The sequence below is a fragment of the Mytilus californianus genome, unplaced genomic scaffold, assembly GCF_021869535.1.
Source record: "Mytilus californianus isolate M0D057914Y unplaced genomic scaffold, xbMytCali1.0.p SCAF_9, whole genome shotgun sequence".
NCBI classification, from domain to species: Eukaryota; Metazoa; Mollusca; class Bivalvia; order Mytilida; family Mytilidae; genus Mytilus; species Mytilus californianus.
In genome coordinates, this window is record NW_026262745.1 from 78,735,712 (window position 1) to 78,758,554 (window position 22,843).

The 22,843-nt window shown below is 31.8% G+C and overlaps 1 protein-coding gene across 1 annotated transcript in view; it reads right to left on the reverse strand.

Moving 5' to 3' along the window:
• Positions 1-18,992, reverse strand: part of LOC127716290 (circadian locomoter output cycles protein kaput-like) — a 34,394-nt gene extending 15,402 nt beyond the window's left edge. The window contains exons 1-5 of the mRNA XM_052222449.1: positions 18,809-18,992; positions 15,529-15,582; positions 12,997-13,148; positions 12,224-12,315; positions 8,649-8,738 (exon numbers count right to left, since the gene is read on the reverse strand). Coding sequence (XP_052078409.1) covers positions 8,649-8,738; positions 12,224-12,315; positions 12,997-13,148; positions 15,529-15,582; positions 18,809-18,864 — 444 coding nt within the window. The 5' untranslated portion in view covers positions 18,865-18,992. The remainder of the gene's footprint in view (positions 1-8,648; positions 8,739-12,223; positions 12,316-12,996; positions 13,149-15,528; positions 15,583-18,808) is intronic.
• Positions 18,993-22,843: the final 3,851 nt, after the last annotated feature.

Sequence of the window (22,843 nt, forward strand, 5' to 3'; positions counted from 1 at the left end):
CAAAGCGGTCAAAGAAGATAAAGCACTGGTACTGATATGGTAGCAGACAAACCCATTCACACTGACTTCATTAGTACTCAATTAAGACTTGATTAAAGTGGGAACATGTGAAACAAGGGTTAACTATTGTTTAGTCCAGGGACCCTCCCTGGTCAATAAATGAAGACAAACTCATTCCCAGAGACCTTACAATAACAATAAAAGAATATGTAATGCTCATCAAATGACTTACAGTAAACAAAGAAGGTGAAAGTAGCCAGAAAAAGTTGTGTATACAAACTACCCCTGACCATTATAAAACAATGAAAAGCAATAAGCACTACTAGTATTCAAGTGGAGATTTTTCTTTAAACATTTTTAATCTAAATGAATTAGAATATTTATTTCATCTATTAAACTTCTTGAATTTATATAACAGTGTTGTCTTCTAGTAAAGAAAGGTGAAGAACATGGCTGTGTTCCTCTGCCCTTATAACATAATCCAAAACTAGATAATACTAAACCCTAAGTTCCATTATCCCAAAAAAGAGACTAAATCCAATCTAGCACACATGGTAAAAATGATTTCACAAAATATCTCATGACACTTGACTGAAAGAGTTCAAAGTCAAACTTTGTGAGACCACTTCAGATTTTTTTTTTTTTTTGTTAACACCTTTAAAATGTTAGCAGTACTTTTGGAAACTAAAAAATAACCTTCAATTTCTTGACACATTCTGGCTTTTTTCCCAGTTTTTAAATTGATTAAATGTTCAAAATTTGTTATAAATAAAATTCACAGATTTTTAAGGTTATATTTACTTTATAAATAAACTGTTATCACAGAGATATGTCTCGCCTATTTGTTATTTTGATAATGCAAATGTTGAAATTAAAATAGCAATACTTTAACATGTAAGTTATGGAAATATTCAAAGTCAATGAACCATGACTGAAGGTACAGGGCTAAACAATCTCCATGGAAATGAAATGTGCCAATGCTAATACAACTGCAAACCAAATACCATTGACTTTTCATAAGTCATTCCCTTTGAACAAACCTAAACACAAACATTAACTTGTAAACTATGTAAAAGTTTCAAAGTCAATGAACCATAATTAGGGGGTAGGGTTATATAATCTCCATAGAAACGAAACTTGCAAATGCCAATACATTTGCATACCGAATATCATTGACTTAACATTAGCGGTTCATCTTAAACTGACCTAATCACAAACTAATACATGTAAACTAAGCAAAAGTTTCAAAGTCAATAGACCATGACTGAGGGGTAAGGACCAAATATTCTCCATGGAAATGAGATATGCCAATGCTTATACAACTGCATACCAAATATCATTGACCTACCACTAGTGGTTCCCCATAAACTGACCTGATCACAAACTAATACATGTAAACTAAGCAAAGTTTCAAAGTCAATAGACCTTGACTTAGGGGGTGGGGCCAAATAATCTCCATGGTAATGAGATGTGCTAATGCTAATACAACTGCATACCAAATATCATTGACCTACCACTAGTGGTTCACCATGAATCACAAACTAATACATTGTTGACGCCGCCGCTGGAAACAGCATACCTATGTCTCGCTTTTTGACTCTGTCAAGGCGAGACAAAAATTATCTACAAAACTTTAAATCAATATAAAACATTTTACATGGGGGAGAAAACAGCTTGTGTAGCTAATCCTCATTCTTTGTTTTTCCTTCATTGATTGGGTTGAGAATTATAAGGTTTAAACACATTTTTTAGAGGTGTAAACTGGGCTGCTGGCTCATAAACTTGACATAAAAGTTCTTGCGACTTTTATTCAGTTTCAGTTAATTAAACCAGTTTACCTCTGAAAAAAAATGTGCTTAATTCTATGATGTTATATATTTCAATGGGTACAACATATGAGCTGCTGCAGATAGAAATCGACCTTATGCAAGTGCATGTATACATGTACATGCATAAGACTTTGATTGATTTAGGAACATTCAAATACCAAATAAAAGATTAATTTTGGTCTGTTTTGTAGGGTTCTTATAACAACTCAATTTTAAAACAGTTACAACCTTTGCATAAAGATTTTTTCAACCCGAAATTGGTTAACAGATGTATTGATATTCTTTTGCATAAGGTCGATTTCTATCGGATGCAGCTCATATGTTTCAAGAATATCCTAATTTGAAATAATGTGATTTCTGGAAATAATAAAATGCTCCGCTGGGGTGCAGCTTGATACGACCGCAGAGGTCGAACCATGAACAGTTGGGGCAAGTATGGACACAACATTCAAGCTTGATACAGCACTGAATTTGGATTGTAATTAAATATTTGACACAGCATAGGTTTCTGACACAGAATGAATGTGGTCTAAGAACTTAAAATTTTTTAATTTACCTATTCAAACAATTTTAAAGAAAAAAAAGGAAAAAATAATCTCCCCCCCCAAAATTTTTTGAACCCCCTTATGATTCATCACCCCCAAACTCAATCCCAGCCTTCCCTTTGTGGTATGGTACCTTGCAGTACAATTTCAGAGAGATCCATAAACTTGAACACAAGTTATTGTCTGGAAATTAGAAAAATGCTGTTTTTTGGCCCCTTTTTGGCCCCAAATTCCTAAACGTTTAGGGCAATTACCCCCCAAACTCAAACCCAGCTTTCCCTTTGTGATATGGAACCTTGTAGTACAATTTCATAAAGATCCATACACTTACACACAAGTTATTGTCCTGAAACTAGAAAAATGCTTGGTTTTTTTCCCCTTTATGGCCCCTAATTACTAAAATTTTGAGGCAATTACCCCCAAAATCAATCCTAGCCTTCCCTTTGTGGTATGGTACCTTGCAGTACAATTTCAGAGAGATCCATACACTTGAACACAAGTTATTGTCTGGAAACTAGAAAAATGCTTATTTTTGGCCCCTTTTTGGCCCCTTATTCCTAAACGTTTTAGGCAATTACCCCCAAACTCAATTCCAGCCTGTCCTTTGTGATATGGAACCTTGTAGTACAATTTCATAAAGATCCATACACTTACACACAAGTTATTGTCATGAAACTAGAAAAATACTTGTTTTTTGCCCCTTTTTCACCCCTAATTCCTAAAATTTGGAGGCAATTACCCCCAAAATCAATCCCAGCATTCCCTTTGTGATATGGAACCTTGTGGTACAATGTCAGAGAGATCCATACACTTACACACAAGTTATTGTCATGAAACTAGAAAAATACTTGTTTTTTGCCCCTTTCTGGCCCCTAATTCCTAAAATTTGGAGGCAATTACCCCCAAAATCAATCCCAGCATTCCCTTTGTGATATGGAACCTTGTGGTACAATGTCAGAGAGATCCATACACTTACACACAAGTTATTGTCATGAAACTAGAAAAATACTTGTTTTTTGCCCCTTTCTGGCCCCTAATTCCTAAAATTTTGAGGCAATTACCCCCAAAATCAATTCCAGCATTCCCTTTGTGATACAGAACGTTGTGGTACAATGTCAGAGAGATCCATACACTAACACACAAGTTATGTCTGGAAGTTACAAAATGCTTATTTTTGGCCCCTTTTTGGCCCCTAATTCCTTAACTGTTATTACCATAACCCCCAAAATCAATCCCCACCTTCCTTTTGTGGTATTAAACCGTATGGTAAAAATTCATAGAGATCCATTCACTTAAACTAAAGTTAGAGTGCGAAAACCAATGTGTCTTCGGACGACGACGACGACGACGAAGACTACGACGTCATACCAATATACGACGGCAAAATTTTTTTGAGGTCGTATAAAAAGATGTTTAATCTTTCTTCAAAATTTGAGGAAAATAACACTTATTTTATTTGTCAATAAACAGCTGCGCCATGAGCGCATGATACGCCCGTCGTCTTGTGTGTGAATTTTTATGCAATAAGCATAAATAGTTTCTGACATACGGCGTGACATGCGAAAACCCCCTTTTTTTTTAACAAAAAACTCAATATCTCTAAAATAAAATTTTGAATCAAAACCAAAAAGTATACAGATCTTTAGATTAATATAACTAAGAAGTGTGTAAAATTTTAAGCAATAATCATAAATCGTTTTTGAGATATGGCGCGACATGTGAAAAACCCCTCCCCCTTTTTTTACAAAATACTCAATAACTCAAAAATAAAATTTTGAATCATCACCAAAAAGTATACAGATCTTAAGATTAATATAACTGAGAAGTGTGTAAAGTTTTAAGCAATAATCATAAATTGTTTTTGAGATGAGCGACATGTGAAATAAAAACACACACCTGTTTTAGTTACTAAGTCCCGTAACTCAAAAAGTTTTAATCTTATTTTCACCAAAAAGTATACAGATCGTTTGACCATCATAAGAAACAACTATGTTAAGTTTCATGAAATTTGGATATGTCATTCTCAAGTTATGGCGTGACATGTTTACACCGGACAGACAGACGGATGGACGGACAGACACCGGACATTTGTATACCATAATACGTCCCGTCAAAAATTGATTTGCGTATAAAAAATTCAGTCAGAAATACATTTTCATTATTTATCAAAAACTTCTAGACGATTCAATTTCTTTCAAGGCTTTGAATTTCTACTCTTATTTTTCATATTTAATATGATTTTTACCAAGCTCTTTCAAGGATTTTATGGAGCTGTACAAACCCTGTTATTACAAGAAAGTTGCATACCCATTCAATTATCATAGTATACTAATTTATCTGTCATAGTATACTAATTTATAAGTCATAGTATATTTGTCACAGTATACTATTATATTTGTCATAGTATACTAATATATTTGTCATAGTATACTAATTTATTTGTCATAATACTAATATATTTGTCATAGTATACTAATTTATTTGTCATAGTATACTAATTTATTAGTCATAGTATATTTGTCATAGTATAATAATATATTTGTCAAAGTATACTAATTTATTTGCCATAATACTAATATATTTGTCATAGTATACTAATTAATTTGTCATAGTATACTAATTTATTTTTCATAGTATATTTGTCACAGTATACTAATATATTTGTCATAGTATAATAATATATTTGTCATAGTATAATAATATATTTGTCATAGTATACTAATTTATTTGCCATAATACTAATATATTTGACATAGTATACTAATTTATTTGTCATAGTATACTAATTTATTTGTCATAGTATACTAATATATTTGTCATAGTATACTAATTTATTTGCCATAATACTAATATATTTGACATAGTATACTAATTTATTTGTCATAGTATACTAATTTATTAGTCATAGTATATTTGTCATAGTATAATAATATATTTGTCATAGTATACTAATTAATTTGTCATAGTATACTAATTTATTAGTCATAATATATTTGTCACAGTATACTAATATATTTGTCATAGTATAATAATATATTTGTCATAGTATAATAATATATCTGTCATAGTATACTAATTTATTTGCCATAATACTAATTTATTTGTCATAGTATACTAATGTATTTGCCAAAATACTAATATATTTGTCATAGTATACTAATTTATTTGTCATAGTATACTAATTTATTTGTCATAGTATACTAATTTATTAGTCATAGTATATTTGTCACAGTATACTAATATATTTGTCATAGTATACTAATTTATTTGTCATAGTATACTAATTTATTTGTCATAGTATACTAATTTATTTGTCATAGTACACTAATTTATTTGCCATAATACTAATTTATTTGTCATAGTATACTAATTTATTTGCCATAATACTAATATATTTGTCATAGTATAATAATATATTTGTCATAGTATACTAATTTATTAGTCATAGTATATTTGTCACAGTATACTAATATATTTGTCATAGTATACTAATTTGTTTGTCATAGTATACTAATTTATTTGTCATAGTATAATAATTTATTTGTCATAGTACACTAATTTATTTGCCATAATACTAATTTATTTGTCATAGTATACTAATTTATTTGCCATAATACTAATATATTTGTCATAGTATACTAATTTATTTGTCATAGTAAACTAATTTATTTGTCATAGTATAATAATATATTTGTCATAGTATACTAATTTATTAGTCATAGTATATTTGTCACAGTATACTAATATATTTGTCATAGTATGATAATATATTTGTCATAGTATAATAATATATTTGTCATAGTATACTAATTTATTTGCCATAATACTAATATATTTGTCATAGTATACTAATTTATTTGTCATAGTATACTAATTTATTTGTCATAGTATACTAATTTATTTGCCATAATACTAATTTATTTGCCATAGTATACTAATTTATTTGCCATAATACTAATATATTTGTCCAAGTATACTAATATATTTGTCATAGTATACTAATTTATCAGCAATTTGTACAGTTACCCTTAGATACTACTGCCTAATATTTGTTTAGATCATGGACAGGACTTGATACCCGAAAATATTTGGCAATGATGTCACGTATCAGTGCAGCAACGTTGCATGGTCATATGGTCATATCCGTCCGCGTCAATTTATCAATGAAATGCATGTGACTTCATTCATACCACCAAACAACTATCACAAAAGTAGTTTTACTAACTAATTCATTTTATTTCATATTCTCAACCAAAAAACATATTATAAAGATAAATTGCTGATAAAAAGAATATTGGCATTTTATTTTTTGATATTAACTTCATCAGCTCGCCCTAGCGGCCTCACTTGATATTCTTGCTGATAAAATCAGTATCATAAACAAAAATGCCATTATTCTATATATATTTGAACATGAATTCAGAATCAGTTCCAATACTCAGTTTCTGAAATAAATTAATCTCATCTTCACTTAAATGTACATAAAGAAACACAATCAAATTCTCAGGGGTTCAAATTTACTTTAAGCAATGGAAGGTCCAGGACAGGACCTTTGACCAAAGATACTTAAAGATCCTCCATTATTCATAGAAGGTCCAATTTTTTTTTGAAAATTCAGTTTATAAAAACAGAAAATGCTTACCATAACAAAACACACATCATATCTACTGTAGTCTAACAGCATGATATAGTTGATGTGTTTCCCTCGGTTTTAGTTTGTAACCCGGATTTGTTTTCTCTCAATAGATTTATGGCTTTTGAACAGCGGTATACTACTGTTGCCTTTATTTACTTCATTAACCTCATGTTTTTCTGAATTTCTTAAATAGAGTCAGTCAGAAAAAGGCTTCCCCTTTTTCCTACACTATATGCTACATGTTAAATAACACTTTGTACCTTTATAATTGGTTTGGTTTCAATTGCTGCTTAACAACACTAGCCTAACTTTGTGTCAGGTAACAGCTCAACTTCGTTTTCAAACTTGGGGTTAGTTTCTTACAACCACCTTTTTTTTTTGGAAAGATACATAGATGCTGGGTGGTTATTTTTTTATCATGATTTTTTATGGGGTCAAGTTTAAATTTTTGTTGTCCAATGAACCAGGGCACTTTCCCTTTCACTGTTAGTGGGAAACATTTACGTTCTTGTTTTTCCCTGTCATATTTTTTGTCTTTAGTCAGATCCTGTCTATCGGGCTGTGTTAAGCCGTTTCATCAATCATCCCCTTGTATCCCCTATTTCACCAATCACCGCCTTTGTATCTCTTGTTTCATCAAGTTTTCTCTTGGAAGGGATCACTCCAAAATCGAACAGACTTATACCGTTTACTAGTTATGTTTTATATTATATTCTCAATTTTCCCGGGATCTTGTACAACGACAGGCCACATGACTACAATCAATTCATTTGTGAGGAATTTAATCAAATACATTTAAGTTTCCGTTCGTTAAAGTTGCATATTTCAAGATTATTTATATTCTTGATTTCATATATTTTTGTTCAAAATGCTTTTGTAGCTTTTTAACCTGCAAAAATACGAAAGTCTGTCGGGTGTACCTAACTACCGGTTTGAAGGTCCGAACCTTAAATCGAAGGTGGCGGACCTCAAACCACCGCTAATTTGAACCCCTGAATTCTAAAACAGAATTTTGGAAAACACAATATAAATTGAATTAATTTGTTATTGTCGTTTTCATGATAAAAACCGTACTGTCAATATAGCAGATGTAAATTTGATTAAAAATCTTTTAACACTTAATTAGTATTTAATAAAAATGTTGACGTACTGTTTATCAGGTTATTTTCAAGTCTAGCAGTGTTCACAGTTTGAGCCTTTGAAGGGCGATTTAAATATTCTGTTTAATTGTTTGCCTTTTACGGAATTATGCAATGCATTGAAACAGATAGTGATGTGTTTGTGTGAGGGGCAGTAAAATGCCTATCACAAAATTTGAGACATGTATTTTATAAATGCTAACAGCTATTTTAGGATTTCTGTAGGAACTTGTCAGGTGGTCTAAATGGTTTTTTTCAGGAACTTGCCAAGTGGTCTAAATGTTATTTTTTTTAGGAACTTGCCAAGCAGTCTGTGTTTTTAGGAACTTGTCAGGTGGTCTTAACGTTTCTTTTTAGGAACATATCAGGTGGTCTAAATGTTTTGTTTTAGGAACTTATCATGTGGTCTAAAAGAGTTTTTTTTTTAAACTTGTCAGGTGGTCTTTATTGGATTTTTCTTTTTTAGAAATTTGTCAGGTGGTTTAAATGTTTTACTTACAGGTAGATGTCCCAGTAAAGATGTAATACTTTCTGATGCATAAACAATGTTTCCCTGTTGATTAAACACTAACAGGCAACTGTCTTGTGCCTGAAAAATAAACAAAAATCGTTTATGAAAACATATAAATGTATACCATAATCTTTCACTTTTGATTTTAATCTAAAACATTTCTTGTGTCAATTTTTTTTTATTATCAAAAACTGAACAATTTAGGCAATATGGGCTATAAACAAAAACAGGTCTTCTTTGTTACTATTTGCCATAAGTAAATAAACTATGGGTACTGCAAGCAAGGATCACAAAATGACACTGCATTCCCTCACCCATTGTATTCAAGTATTAACTTGACCTTGCAGACAGATATTACAACTTGACAAAGCCTCTGTTGTTGGACAACAGTAATATCAAGTTTCATTAATATTCTTCAAGGCATTTAAATGTTGTACGCAACTTATATTTGAAACTGTATCTTACAATGACCTTTAAAAACCATAAAATTTCTATCTTTCTCACTATACACTCTCTGGTGTTGTGCAAAAATAACACCAAGCATCATTAAATCATTCAAGGAATACCAAAAAGTTTTAAGTTGGACAGGATTTTATAAATTTGAGTATTGGGCTGTACATTGTACATTATTTCATATTATTTATTAAGTCATACATTGTATTATCCTGAAAGAGATAAAGTCAAAAACAATGTGGTGAACATTAAAAATGTTTTTTTTTCTGTTATATTATTTTGGGGTTGCTGTCTCATTGAAATAACTCTATTTATTTAACAGTATATGAATCCACAATAAATATAACTACTAAGTATGACTGCGTCTAAGATTCTATTAAGTAAGTTAATGAGGTTCAAAAATAGATAAGAAAATAAAAAATAATAAGTCAAATTAAAACCACTAACCATGGCAACAAACAATCACAAGACAAACAATAATCTACAAAACACTGCATGGGAAACTAAAGACTAAGCAACACAACCTGTCCTCAATCAACACTGGAGATGACATCCTTTGTTCAATTTTAACAAAACACTACATAGAAAACTAAAGACTGAGCAACACAGATTTTCCTCCATCAAAACTGGAGATGACATCCTTTGTTCAATTTTAACAAAACACTACATAGAAAACTTAAGACTGAGCAACACAGATTTTCCTCTAACAAAACTGGAGATGACATCCTTTGTTCAATTTTAACAAAACACTACATAGAAAACTAAAGACTGAGCAACACAGATTTTCCTCTAACAAAACTGGAGATGACATCCTTTGTTCAATTTTAACAAAACACTACATAGAAAACTAAAGACTGAACAACACAGATTTTCCTCTAACAAAACTGGAGATGACATCCTTTGTTCAATTTTAACAAAACACTACATAGAAAACTTAAGACTGAGCAACACAGATTTTCCTCTAACAAAACTGGAGATGACATCCTTTGTTCAATTTTAACAAAACACTACATAGAAAACTTAAGACTGAGCAACACAGATTTTCCTCTAACAAAACTGGAGATGACATCCTTTGTTCAATTTTAACAAAACACTTCATAGAAAACTTAAGACTGAGCAACACAGATTTTCCTCTAACAAAACTGGAGATGACATCCTTTGTTCAATTTTAACAAAACACTACATAGAAAACTAAAGACTGAGCAACACAGATTTTCCTCTAACAAAACTGGAGATGACATCCTTTGTTCAATTTTAACAAAACACTACATAGAAAACTAAAGACTGAGCAACACAGATTTTCCTCTGACAAAACTGGAGATGACATCCTTTGTTCAATTTTAACAAAACACTACATAGAAAACTAAAGACTGAACAACACAGATTTTCCTCTTACAAAACTGGAGATGACACCCTTTGTTCAATTTTAACAAAACACTACATCGAAAACTTAAGACTGAGCAACACAGATTTTCCTCTAACAAAACTGGAGATGACACCCTTTGTTCAATTTTAACAAAACACTTCATCGAAAACTTAAGACTGAGCAACACAGATTTTCCTCTAACAAAACTGGAGATGACATCCTTTGTTCAATTTTAACAAAACACTACATAGAAAACTAAAGACTGAGCAACACAGATTTTCCTCCATCAAAACTGGAGATGACATCCTTTGTTCAATTTTAACAAAACACTACATAGAAAACTAAAGACTGACCAACACAACTTGTCCTCCACCAAAACTGAGGACGATGTCAGGAGATCTATTTTTACAAAACACTACATAGAAAACTAGACTGAGCAACACAACCTGTCCTCCACCAAAATGTTTCAAATTCAATCATCAACCATTAAGAATGTTTAGTGCCCTTTTCCAAACTAAATTTACAAGCTAAAGTGCCCTTTAGAAAGCATTTTTCTGATTAGCACCCTATGCATTTCCTGGCTGTTCTTTGATAGAAACACCTGCTAAGATTTATTTCATAATTTCTATTTAATTAAAAAAACCTCATCATAGATAGTTCAAGCCAGGAAATGCATTATGTGCTAATAGATTAAAGATCGATCAGGAGGAAATTGTAAGTCAGTTACTGTAAATGTTTAACTTTTCATTAATACGAGAAATGTAACAGAATAAGATTAGTGATGATAAAAATTTGAATTCATAATTTCAGTAGTGAATTTTCTTCACAAAATTTTTGCAATCGCATTAATCAGATCTCACATTATTACCAGTAGTCAAAGATAAATGCACGCAATAATTTCTGAATTCACAGAAATGCTGAAATATTCATGATAAAGGAGAATTTTAACTTTTCAATTAGCCAAAAACACTTGTTGAAATTAGGACAAATATTAGCCTGTAAATTGGACAGTAAAAAGTCAGTATTACAAGTAAAATTAGATAAAACATAAAATTTGATAACAATGATCACAGAAAATAACCAACCACATAAACCACCAACATACAAACAAATCAAACAACACATAGCCTAGACAGCCTGACTTGGTACAGGCATGAAAAGTGGTGAAGTTAAAGCAGTTTAACATGCTTACAAATCCCCCCTTTGCACATTTAAATCTGGAACATTTGAAGAACTTTCAGCCGGGATATGGTCCAGATAGCCCTACTACAAAATTATGTGATGTTTATGAAATTGAAAGTGCACATAAACCTCCCCTATTGCCTACATGTACCTAAACCTGGAAAACTTGGAAGCAGTCAGTACTTGCATATGTAAATAGATGTTTTTCTAACAAAGTGTGGTTATTAAAAAATGGTGGAAAAACATAGCAATTACTCAAGAAAGAACTAAGTGTATATGTGATCTTTAAAATTTACATCATAAATAATCTAATGTTGGCATTAAGCTTTGTTCACAGTTTGGGCCTAAGACAGGGCAGTTGTTCATTGTTGTATTTGCGTCCTTTCACAATACATCACTACATATAAAAAGACAGTCAAATCTTTGTGTGCGTTAAAATTGGAATAATTGCCTACCTCAAACAAAGCATAAAAATAGACAAACTAGTAAATTATCTGATATACAGTAAGAAATATCATTCCTATTTGACCATTTCCTTAACCACCTTGTAATGATATATTACCTCTAGCATAAGGTGCATGAATTCATCGTTTGAAAGAAATGATGGTTTCCAATTCTCTTTGATTTCATGTGTCTTTGCCTGTACTGCCGTCTCTACAAAGTTATACAATGGTTTTAATAACACTGAATCTTTGAATTTCATTTCATTCTAAAGTGTTGAATTAGTTGGGTTTTTTTCAAATTTGCTGGCTTTTTTTGTACAATGCTCAAAAAGATGTAAAATAAATTGAAAAACATATGGGTTAAAATGGTATGTAACGTCACTTTTGATTGGATAACCTCTGCTGTCACTTCTAGGTTGATGGTTAGAGTCATAAGCAACAATGTTGTGCAATCACATTCAACATTTTCGGGATAATTTAAATGAAATTATTTTGCAATTTTGACTAGTTTTGCATTAGAACAGATTATATAGCAGTGCTTATTTGAAGAGTTACCACAGTCAATTTTGATTTGACCATCTTACATTGTATCTAAAATACAAGTGTAAATTCAGAAATTATTGTGACGTTTTTTTAATGCGAAAAATGCAATAGTATTAGATTCGCAATAATAAGACTAGCATTTATCATTTCTCTAGTTTCAGTTGCTGTGATAGGTACATGTAGCTTATATTTTATGAAGTTATGTTTTTGACTATTTCCTTAGCAACCATAACATTGTTGTCCTATCCCATCATGCAACACTAGAAAGACTCAAATTTACAGTTCACTATCTCTAGCTATAGGGTTGAAATACATTCTGGAACAATGCAAAAATATATCCCTGAAATACCTTGATAGTTCCTGAGATATGATATCGTTGATTTAAGAACCGTAGACTTGTCCATTTTCTTGGAATTAGTTGCTGATACCATTGAACAAAGTTCATGGACCAACATATTGAACTGGTCTCTCCGTTTCTTCTCACTGAGGTTACGGTTAACCCTATAACAAATAAAATAAAATCAGTCAATATGACCTCATGTATCGCTAGAAATAAGAAAGTTACAAGATAAGGTGAGGATATTTAATTTGTTGGTTAACAGAAACATATCTGCAAACCAATATCTGATATTTAGAGAAAAAATACAAAAATCAAATTTCATACTTTTTTATTCTTGCCAAAACTACTAATTCTAATATGATGAACTATATATCGTCAATCTGTATAATCACGGTATATCTACTTGTAGCACAAACACATAGATACACAAAATTGGCTGTTCCGCATTATGCCCATCTTATTTATACGACCAGATAAACTTAATTTTTGACAGTAAATCCCACATTTCACGTAGGCCAAGCTTTGAATACAATACCCTTATCTCTATTCTGATGCAAAATAAACAAATCAGTCCATTTCAGTTATTATGTCAATGAAAAATGTCATAAAACAAAAATTCCACGAAATCATGTTATCGCCTTTTGCAATTAAACAAGGTGACGTCATATGTATGCTACCGGCGTTTTAAGGCTTCTTGTATGTCTCAGAATGTAATAAAATAACACAAAAAGAACAAATTTAGATGAAGAATGTGAGTTTTTTCAATTATTATTGAATAATATTATATCATTAATACTATTATATGTGGAGTAAAATGGAACAGCCAAAACAGCATCATGTGTATCAGGCTTTCACGGTTGACAAAATTACAGAATTTGTATTATTAGATATCAAGATAATTCATGGCAGCCGTAGATTTGCTTTCATTTAACCATGGGTTGGGCATTTATATTCATATTTTATAATCAAATAATAAATGCCCAATCCGTGGTTAAATGAAAACAAATCTACGGCTGCCATGAATTATTTCTTAAATATATTATTAGCGAAATATAGATGAAAAATATCCTGCATAGAAGGGTTAACCTTCAAACCATGTGTCATTTATATGTAAACAGATATTAATACACATGGTGTGTTAAAAATAGCTGTTAGCAGATGATTGTGAAATGTTGTTTTCACAAATACTTTTTATAGAATGAAACCTACGTAAATTATTCTATAAAAAATTATTTTGTTTTGATTTTTGTCATCATTCAGTTGGATTTTATTTTTAAAAAATTTCAGGGTTCTCACTAAGGTGAGTACACAACTCCTGAACTCATGAAAATCTGTCTTGACACATCACTCAATCCTTGAGAACTCTGAATTTGGTATATCTTTTTTAACATACAATTTATGTTATAGAGGGTATAAAAAGCTAGTTGAAAGCAAATGGTAATACTTGTGTTGGGAACAGGCTGGAAAGTTATAATGGGTTAATCAGAATAGTTGGACTACATAGATATAAGATGTGGTATGGGTGTCAATGAGACAACTATCCATCCAAGTCACAATTTGTAAAAGTAAACCATTATAGGTCAAAGTACGGCCTTCAACACAGAGCCATGGCTCACACCTAACAGCAAGCTATAAAAGACCCCAAAAATGACTAGTGTAAAACCATTAAAACAGAAAAACCAACGGTTTAATCTATACAAAAAAAAAAACAAGAAACAAGAAACACTTATGAACCACATCAACAAACGACAACCACTGAACATCAGGTTCCTGACTTAGGACAGGTGCAAACAAATGCAGCAGGTTTAAACGCTTTAATATGCGCCAACCTTCACCCTACCTGAAACAATAGTGTAACATCACAACATAGAAAGACACACTTTGAAATATCAATTGAAATGGCTTAAGTCAATCAGAAGAAATATTAACAAAAACAAGTGAACATACACTGAACGAATAAATTTGATCTATGACACAAAGTAAATACAAAATTAATAAAACAAAGGGGTTAGATGCTCTCATTGAAATTTTCAATTACATTTTTTTATTTTCATTGCAACTAATATAGGAATTTTTCTTTTTCTTAATAAAAACTTGTGATATCCATCATACATGTATACAGCATTGAAGTAGAATTACTCAAACTTACAGATGCATGAATGCTATATGAATGCAAAGTACTGTAAGTGTTGACTAGCTAGTACACCAAAAAAGTATGTTTATTTACAAAATGGATATTTTATGATTTGGTTCTTATCTGTCCTTGGCTTTCAAAAATTTGGCTTTGAGCATTCCCGATGAAGGTAAATTAGAAAAGCACTTTGGACACGTGAGATCTATAACGTGTTGTTTTCTTTTTGTTATTTGTTTTACTTAACACTAAGATTATATTTAAATTATGCTGTCTATATTCTATCGTTTTCAATAGATACATTGTTTATGCAACGTCTAAAGAATCATAACAGGTTGACTCTTTTCTCCATGTTACAAAATATGTTAATGTTGTGGAGGCAAATAGAAGTTGTCCCCCTAATACTTTACCTCTTGTGGTTTTGTTTTCCATCTTCACATTCATCACCTTGTGATGTGGCATCACTAAAATAAATAACATGCTGGTTAACAATTGATAAATGACACGTAAATTTGATGCCACTTTGTGATGTGGCATCACTATAGTAAATAACAACTGATAAATGACTGGCAAATTGATGCCTCTTTGTGATGTGGCATCATTATAGTAAATACATGTAACAACTGATAAATGACAAGCAAAATTGATGTCACTGAAATAAATAAGTGATAAAAGACAGGTAAATTTGATGCCTCTTTGTGATGTGGCATCACTATTGTTAAAATCCACAAAAAAAGGGACAGTAAGAAAGTTTTATCTTTTATTACAAAAAATTTAGATGACAATGATTTATTGATGATTCATTGATTTTTGCTTAATGTCTAATGGCAAATATTTCATTCATGTTCAGGATGAGATCAAATTCAAAATAAATACAATAGGTACGGGTACATGTGTAGGTCCTGTAATAGAGGTCAACCAGAATGAATGGAAGAAAATTTGGACTGCAACTGGAAAATGAGGGTATATGGATAGGGACAGAAATTAAGCCTTGAAACAGGCCACCTGCAGACCCCTCAAAGAGTTGTTGCAAAGGTTCTTAAAGTAAAGAGAGTAATGCTCTTTCTATACGAGGCATCAGATCTAACATCCCAGTTCTGAAAAGTAGTGGTGGGTGCATACATTTGTATTTATACATCCCACACAACCAAACAGATGCCACACTTTTGCAAGGGTTTTACTGCTGGTTGGAAGAAAACCAAAAGTGGCCATATTTCTATTCCCCAGTCACCCTTAACTTGGGGTCTTATTACATTAGAACAGTAACAGCTACTTGACAACAGGGCTTCCAAAATTATTTTTAGCCAGCCGGACATTTTATATATTATCCCGATTTTAATCCCTTAAGACTAAATAAACAAAAGGTAATTATGGTATTCAGTTGCCGAGTTGGCCATCCCAAATTTTTTATGATTGACATTAAAAAAAAACGATATTAAACTTTCTTTGATTCAAATTCGAAGTTCTGACGTAAACTGTTAAATTGGCAGTGCATAATTCGAAGTGTGCAACATCAGCGTACTTATATCTGCCTTAGACTCTTTATTCGTGCAAAATAACGTTGTCAAAAACTTTACTTTCGTTTTTAAATCTAATCCGGATGTTATCTTGACAATGGTAAAACATGGACCAGAGACGGATACGTAAATTCCGTGTACGTTTGCAAAGCTTGAATGAGTGTACGTAGCTCTTTCTACGTTATTTCTTCAAGAAAATATTCGAAATAAACGTGAGATAAAGGTATCAATGACAATTTAAGCATTTTTTGAAGAAATTAGGATGCATAATTAAATTTCACACCTGCCCACATGCGCACACGTGTACTAGTTCAAACAACGTGGTTATGGCGATTTTTCATTTTCACCTTTTTATTTTTTTCATCAAATCATATTTGTAAACGTATTTCTGATAATTTAAATCTTATTGACTAAATTAATTAGATGCAAACCGCTGAAATGTAAGAAAATAACTTTGAATAGACCGATCAATGTCCGGTTCAAAATAGTTTACCTGTCACCTGAACAGGTAAATTTCAGCTGTTCGACAACTAATTAGCCTTGATTAAAATAAGAAGGTATTAAAGTAGGGGATGTTTTGATAGTACTTAATGATCATGTCACTTTTATGACCGGAAATGTGTGGCTGTTAAAGGCAAAAGGTTGGGTCAAAAAGATCGCGAATTATGTTAAAATGACCGTCTCTTAAGAAAGCCTTGAAAACTAAAAAGTAGATGACCGTTTCATGCTTTGCCCAGCCGGACTTTTACCGGACATTATACAAATGTCCGGAATATATGACCGTTTTGGAAGCCTTGCTTGACAATATCAATGTTTTTACTGTTATTAAAAAGAAAGCAAAACATTATAAGAAATGTTCAAAAATGTATAATTTAGAAACAATAAGGGGTTCACAATAGGTCACAGGGGCACACAATTTAAAGGCAGGGTGCAGCACTCCCTATTATCTCCTCCCTGAGTATCTTTTAGAATATGAAATCAGAAGATTTTTGTACCTTTTGATCAACATGACCAATACAACCAAATTGTGCAAGACATTTCAGCAACACTGCCATTTTGGCCGTGCAGTTTTTTCAGCCATACTGTTGAGCAAGTTTGTTATGGAACACCTATGGAATATTCATTATTGTCTTTACCAAGTGTAACATAAGAGAATCTTGTGTCCTCGTGTTTCAATGCAGATGCGCATTTAATGACAAAAGCACTTTTTGTTAAATTAAAATCCTTTTCAATATAAACTTTTGTCCAAACACGTAATGATATATATCTTTATGTTGAAAACGGCTGACTCGACTATGACTAAACTGGTTGTTTGGCCTAAACGTCTTGAAAGTTTACACTAGATTGTGAATGTTGTCTCAGAAGCTGTACAGTCTTTAGTAATCTCTTTAGGGAATGCTAGGAACATGTTTACTACAATGATGTTGGCCAGATTTTCTACTAGCCAATCTCAGGTACTGTATGTTTGATTTTTATCAAATAAAAAAAATTATAAAGCATCTAAAAAAAACAGGTGTCCATTTGTCCTGAATGTTTATGTTGAAAACATTATGAAATACTGTGGCCAACTAGACTATAGCTGATAGGACTATGGTCAAACTGGTAATGTGGTTGTTTGGCCTAAACGTCTCGAAAGCTTCCATAGATTGTGTGATTGTTGGCTCAGAAGCTGTACAGTCTTTAGTAATCTCTTTAGGGCATGCTAGGAACATGTTTACTACTGTGATATTGGCCAGATTTTCCGGTACCTTGCCAATCTCATGCAGCTACTTTACAATGTACATGTATATATGATTTTCTACTGGCCAATCTTGGGTACTATATATGTTTTTTATTAAAAGAAAAAAATTATAAAGCATCTAAAAAAAAGGTGTCTCTTTGTCCTGATACAGAAGTGAACTGGGTGAAGAAATGTTTTGGTGCCAAAGTGTCTTGTTACCTACATCACTTTTAATCTACATATTTACAATTACAGGTTTCACATTACTTATACTATAGAACAATCAGGATAATATTATAATAAAATAATGAATACTAGAATTGTTCAATGTTTTACGTGATGTAAAAGACAGATAAACCATAACAGTCTATCCTAAACATGGGTCAAAATATGTTGACAGGTGCAGATACCGTACATTTTTTTTAAGTGGTTTTAATTATACAAGTTACCTACCTATCAAGACGGGATCCTCTTGATGATGTTGTACATAAACGTTTTCCAAAACTCATGGTGGTGAATTATACACGAAAGTCTTCTTTATGAGTGATCTATATGATGTCGGGGTATACATAGTGGTCGTTTTCACATTCTTCTGGGATCACATATCGACATTCGGTAGTAAATATCCTGAACCTTTTGTAATATATCCGAGGCAGCAGCGTCTATTACTATACCGGGAACCAGTACATTAATTAAGCACAATCGTACTTACTCGGACATTCTCGTCAATGCTCAGCTAGAATAGCCGAGTAGTAACGACTGTAATCAATGAAAATTGTGCTAACCATTTACTTTACATATACATATACGATACATTGTACCATAGATGTATAAATTTTACAGTACATGTGTATAATCAGGGATTATGTATAATAACCGATAACTGTAGTGATTACATAGATCACTAAATTTTCAGTTAATTATGCATAACCACTAGAAAAAAGTCAGGGATTATACATAACTTGAATGAAAAAGTTGTTCTATAAAATCATATTTAAACGTCCTAACAGAGACATATATACAATAAACATATATATTAAAATTTTAAACACAATTCATTTATTTTTACAATTTACATTGTATATGTGGATGACATGTACCAGGAACATATACTGTTCCCAGCATGTACTAAGTACTGTACATTTATACCAATCAACCATTTTGATGCCGTCTGCTTTTCGATTTTTTGGAAACAAGATCCACTTAAAAACAAACATCTTTCCTTCACGTTTTTAGTCGTTGAAGAGAAATGACTTGTTCATTTATGATGATTAGAAACATTAGAAGGTGCCAAAAAAGTGAATTAAGAGCCTCCTCATGGGGTTTTTGATTATGTGATTACTTGGCCGTTTTTGTACTGATTATTTGATTACCAGACCAAATATTTCATGATTATTTGTTTATTTGATAATCTAGGACTGTATTTTTGATTATTTGATTACCTTGTTTAAAAAAATAATGAATGATTATGTGATTATGTTGCAAAAAATTTGTGATTATGTGATTACTTGGACACCCCCATGAGGGGGCCTCAATTAACAACCTTAAATTGATTTCTTGTGTAGGATCCTACCAAAATTTTATGTTTCGTAGCCAGGCAATATCGTTTTCAGTCCTTTCATGAACAATGGCCATTACATTTTTGAGGTCTCCCTTCCTGCGATCAACATGCGGAAAAACATTACAGCCAATGTTTGCCTCTTCCGAAATTGTGTTCAATCTGTCAAGCATGCGTTCTGCCGGCCAGTCTATTTTTCTAAACATTTAGTTACGTTATAGTTTCATTATAGATCATTATAACCTTCGTCGTCTTTTAGTGATTTGTTATTTCCATTAAATGGGATCACATTCTATTTGTGCATGTTCTAAGTCAGGAGCCTGTAATTGAGTGGTCGTCTTTTATTGGGTTTTCTCATACTTGACAAAATTCAAATCGGGACTTTCACATTGCAATTTAAACATTTAATGCAAACAAGTTGAGTATTGGCCGCATAATTATAGATCCTGCTGCACATGTGACACTAGATAAGTCTCATTCGTTGATGTCACTTTCGAGGAAAAGATTGCGGTAACGACAAATAAAACATATCTGTCGTCACCTGTGAAACGGATTCCATAACCGTCAACAAACTGACGATGACGTCCATAAAAGAAATGGACAGTATACTGACAGAACCACATCAATAATCATAAAAAATTAAGCCGTGACAATAAAAAAAGCCTGAATAGTCAAACTACCAATGGGATGCCACTATCTTGAACAAAAAAATAAAAAGAGGGCATGCATATAATTTGGAATGCGATGTCGAAATGTGCTGGCTACAATAACGTTTCTTATGTAGCCAAATGGAGCTGTTGTTTGAATACAAGAAAAAAAACCCCAAGAAATTTAAAAAAAAAAACACGCTCTTACAGCAGGTTTCATTAAGTCTTTTCGTAAAGTTTAATTGAAATGGCGAGTATTTGTGAGAGGCAATAAGAAAGTATGCAAACTATCTGTGTGATTGAATTGACATGTAACATTGAGGAGAACACTGACAATCGTTATTCGGACTTACATCAACAGTCAGACCGTTAACACAAAAGACGCCAACAACTGGACAAGATGATGTATTTTTTTATAGGAAAATAATCTTTAGGAGATACCGATTTATAACAACGAAGGATTCAAGGATATTAATAGTTCTATATTCATATACCGCAGAGGTTGGTAACTTGTTTTACAAATATATAATATTGTCCGTATATCAATCCGACTCTTGAATTTGATATTCCCGTTGTAATTTGATATTCCCGTTGTCAGTTTGGTTAAGGCAATATAAAGCATTATCGGTCGTCCCACTGTCTATATCACTCTGCTCGGCTCTTGATAAAATTGCATGCATACCACGGCTTTGTGACGTCAAATACGTTGACCCGGCCTTACTATGATAACTTTGACCCGGACATATCAGCGACGTCATAATGTACCAAGATAAAATGGGTTAAAATGTTTATTACCTCGAGATAGCTGTATTTTTCAATAATATATCGCGAATAAGGCTTACCAAACATTCTAAATTTCAAAAAAATATAGCTATCGTTGCTTGGTTGCTGTCTCATTGACATATGATTCATATTTCCCTTCATCCATACCGTAAACGAACTTGACCTTGATCTAAATTTACCGGTATTTAATTGTATTTGATATATATGTAATATATTTGATATGCATGGGACTAATGCATACATTTATATAATTTATATTGATCCCAGTATATTATATGTACATCTACACACAAAAATATTGTAATTTCACCGCCTGATAACATATCTGTGAGTATCTTTTTATTAGTAAGATCAAACGATTTTTCGTTTTCGTTTAAATCCCGAATTCTCTTGCAGACGATATATAACGCCATTCATTAAATATATGTAACGATTATAACAAGTGGAAAGTACAAACCAATATAATTTATAAATAACTTTCAACGGTATTTTTTAACGCTTCGTAAATGTAGAGGTTCCTTTTTTAAGTGAGTTGGCAATTGTTGCTGGATTGCTGTCCCAAAGATCGTACTGATTTTAAGAAAAGAATTATACATACTCTAAATACAAACAGATGTGAAACCCACGAGCTTGCAAGTAGAGTATATAACAATTTATGTGGTTTTCGACTTCGTATTTTATTTGGCCGTTCTAACTTTTTTATCCGAGCATCCCTGGTGAGTCTTTTGTAGCTCGTCTGGCGTAAAGAAATGTAAGCCGGGTATCTATGAAAAGTTTATTTTTCATGGATATAACTGTTATTGTACCGGTAACACGTTTAGTGAAAAAGCGTGTTATGCCGGATAAATAGCTTGGTAATTCTCACCAAAAAAAAGAAAGAAAGAAAACAATAACAATTGACGAATAAAGAATGACATATGTATGAATTAATATGAAATATGTCTGAATACATAATAACCTAATATGACTTGAATAGTATAATATGTGAACCAATAATAACATAACATACAAAAACAATTATCAATTATATTTTTATGATGTCTAGCTATTATTTAACACTATTCTGTTTTATATTACCTTTAGGTAAAGTTCGACAACGATAATTTTTTTTTTTAAATTACATTTTAATTGTTATTATATTGACGTAAATATAGTACTTCTATGATACTGTACTAAGAACGACAAAATCCTGCAGAGGAAGTATTCCTGGTAAGCAAATGAAATATAAGATTTTAAGGTAACAGGTACGTAAATGGGCAATCTCACGGATTTTTATGATATTTTGCAAGCGATTTGAGCATGTGGAACTGCATATGAATATCGAAAAAAATACAAGTAACTTTTATACTTTCGGATATATAGCAAATTGAATATTCTGTAGAAAGGAATACAAATGTATAGGATGCACGTAAATATTGAAAAAAATATTGAAAAAAATTACTTTAAATTGCCTTTTTCTCAAAAACGTGTCTTACGAATTTTATAGGGGGTCACCGAATT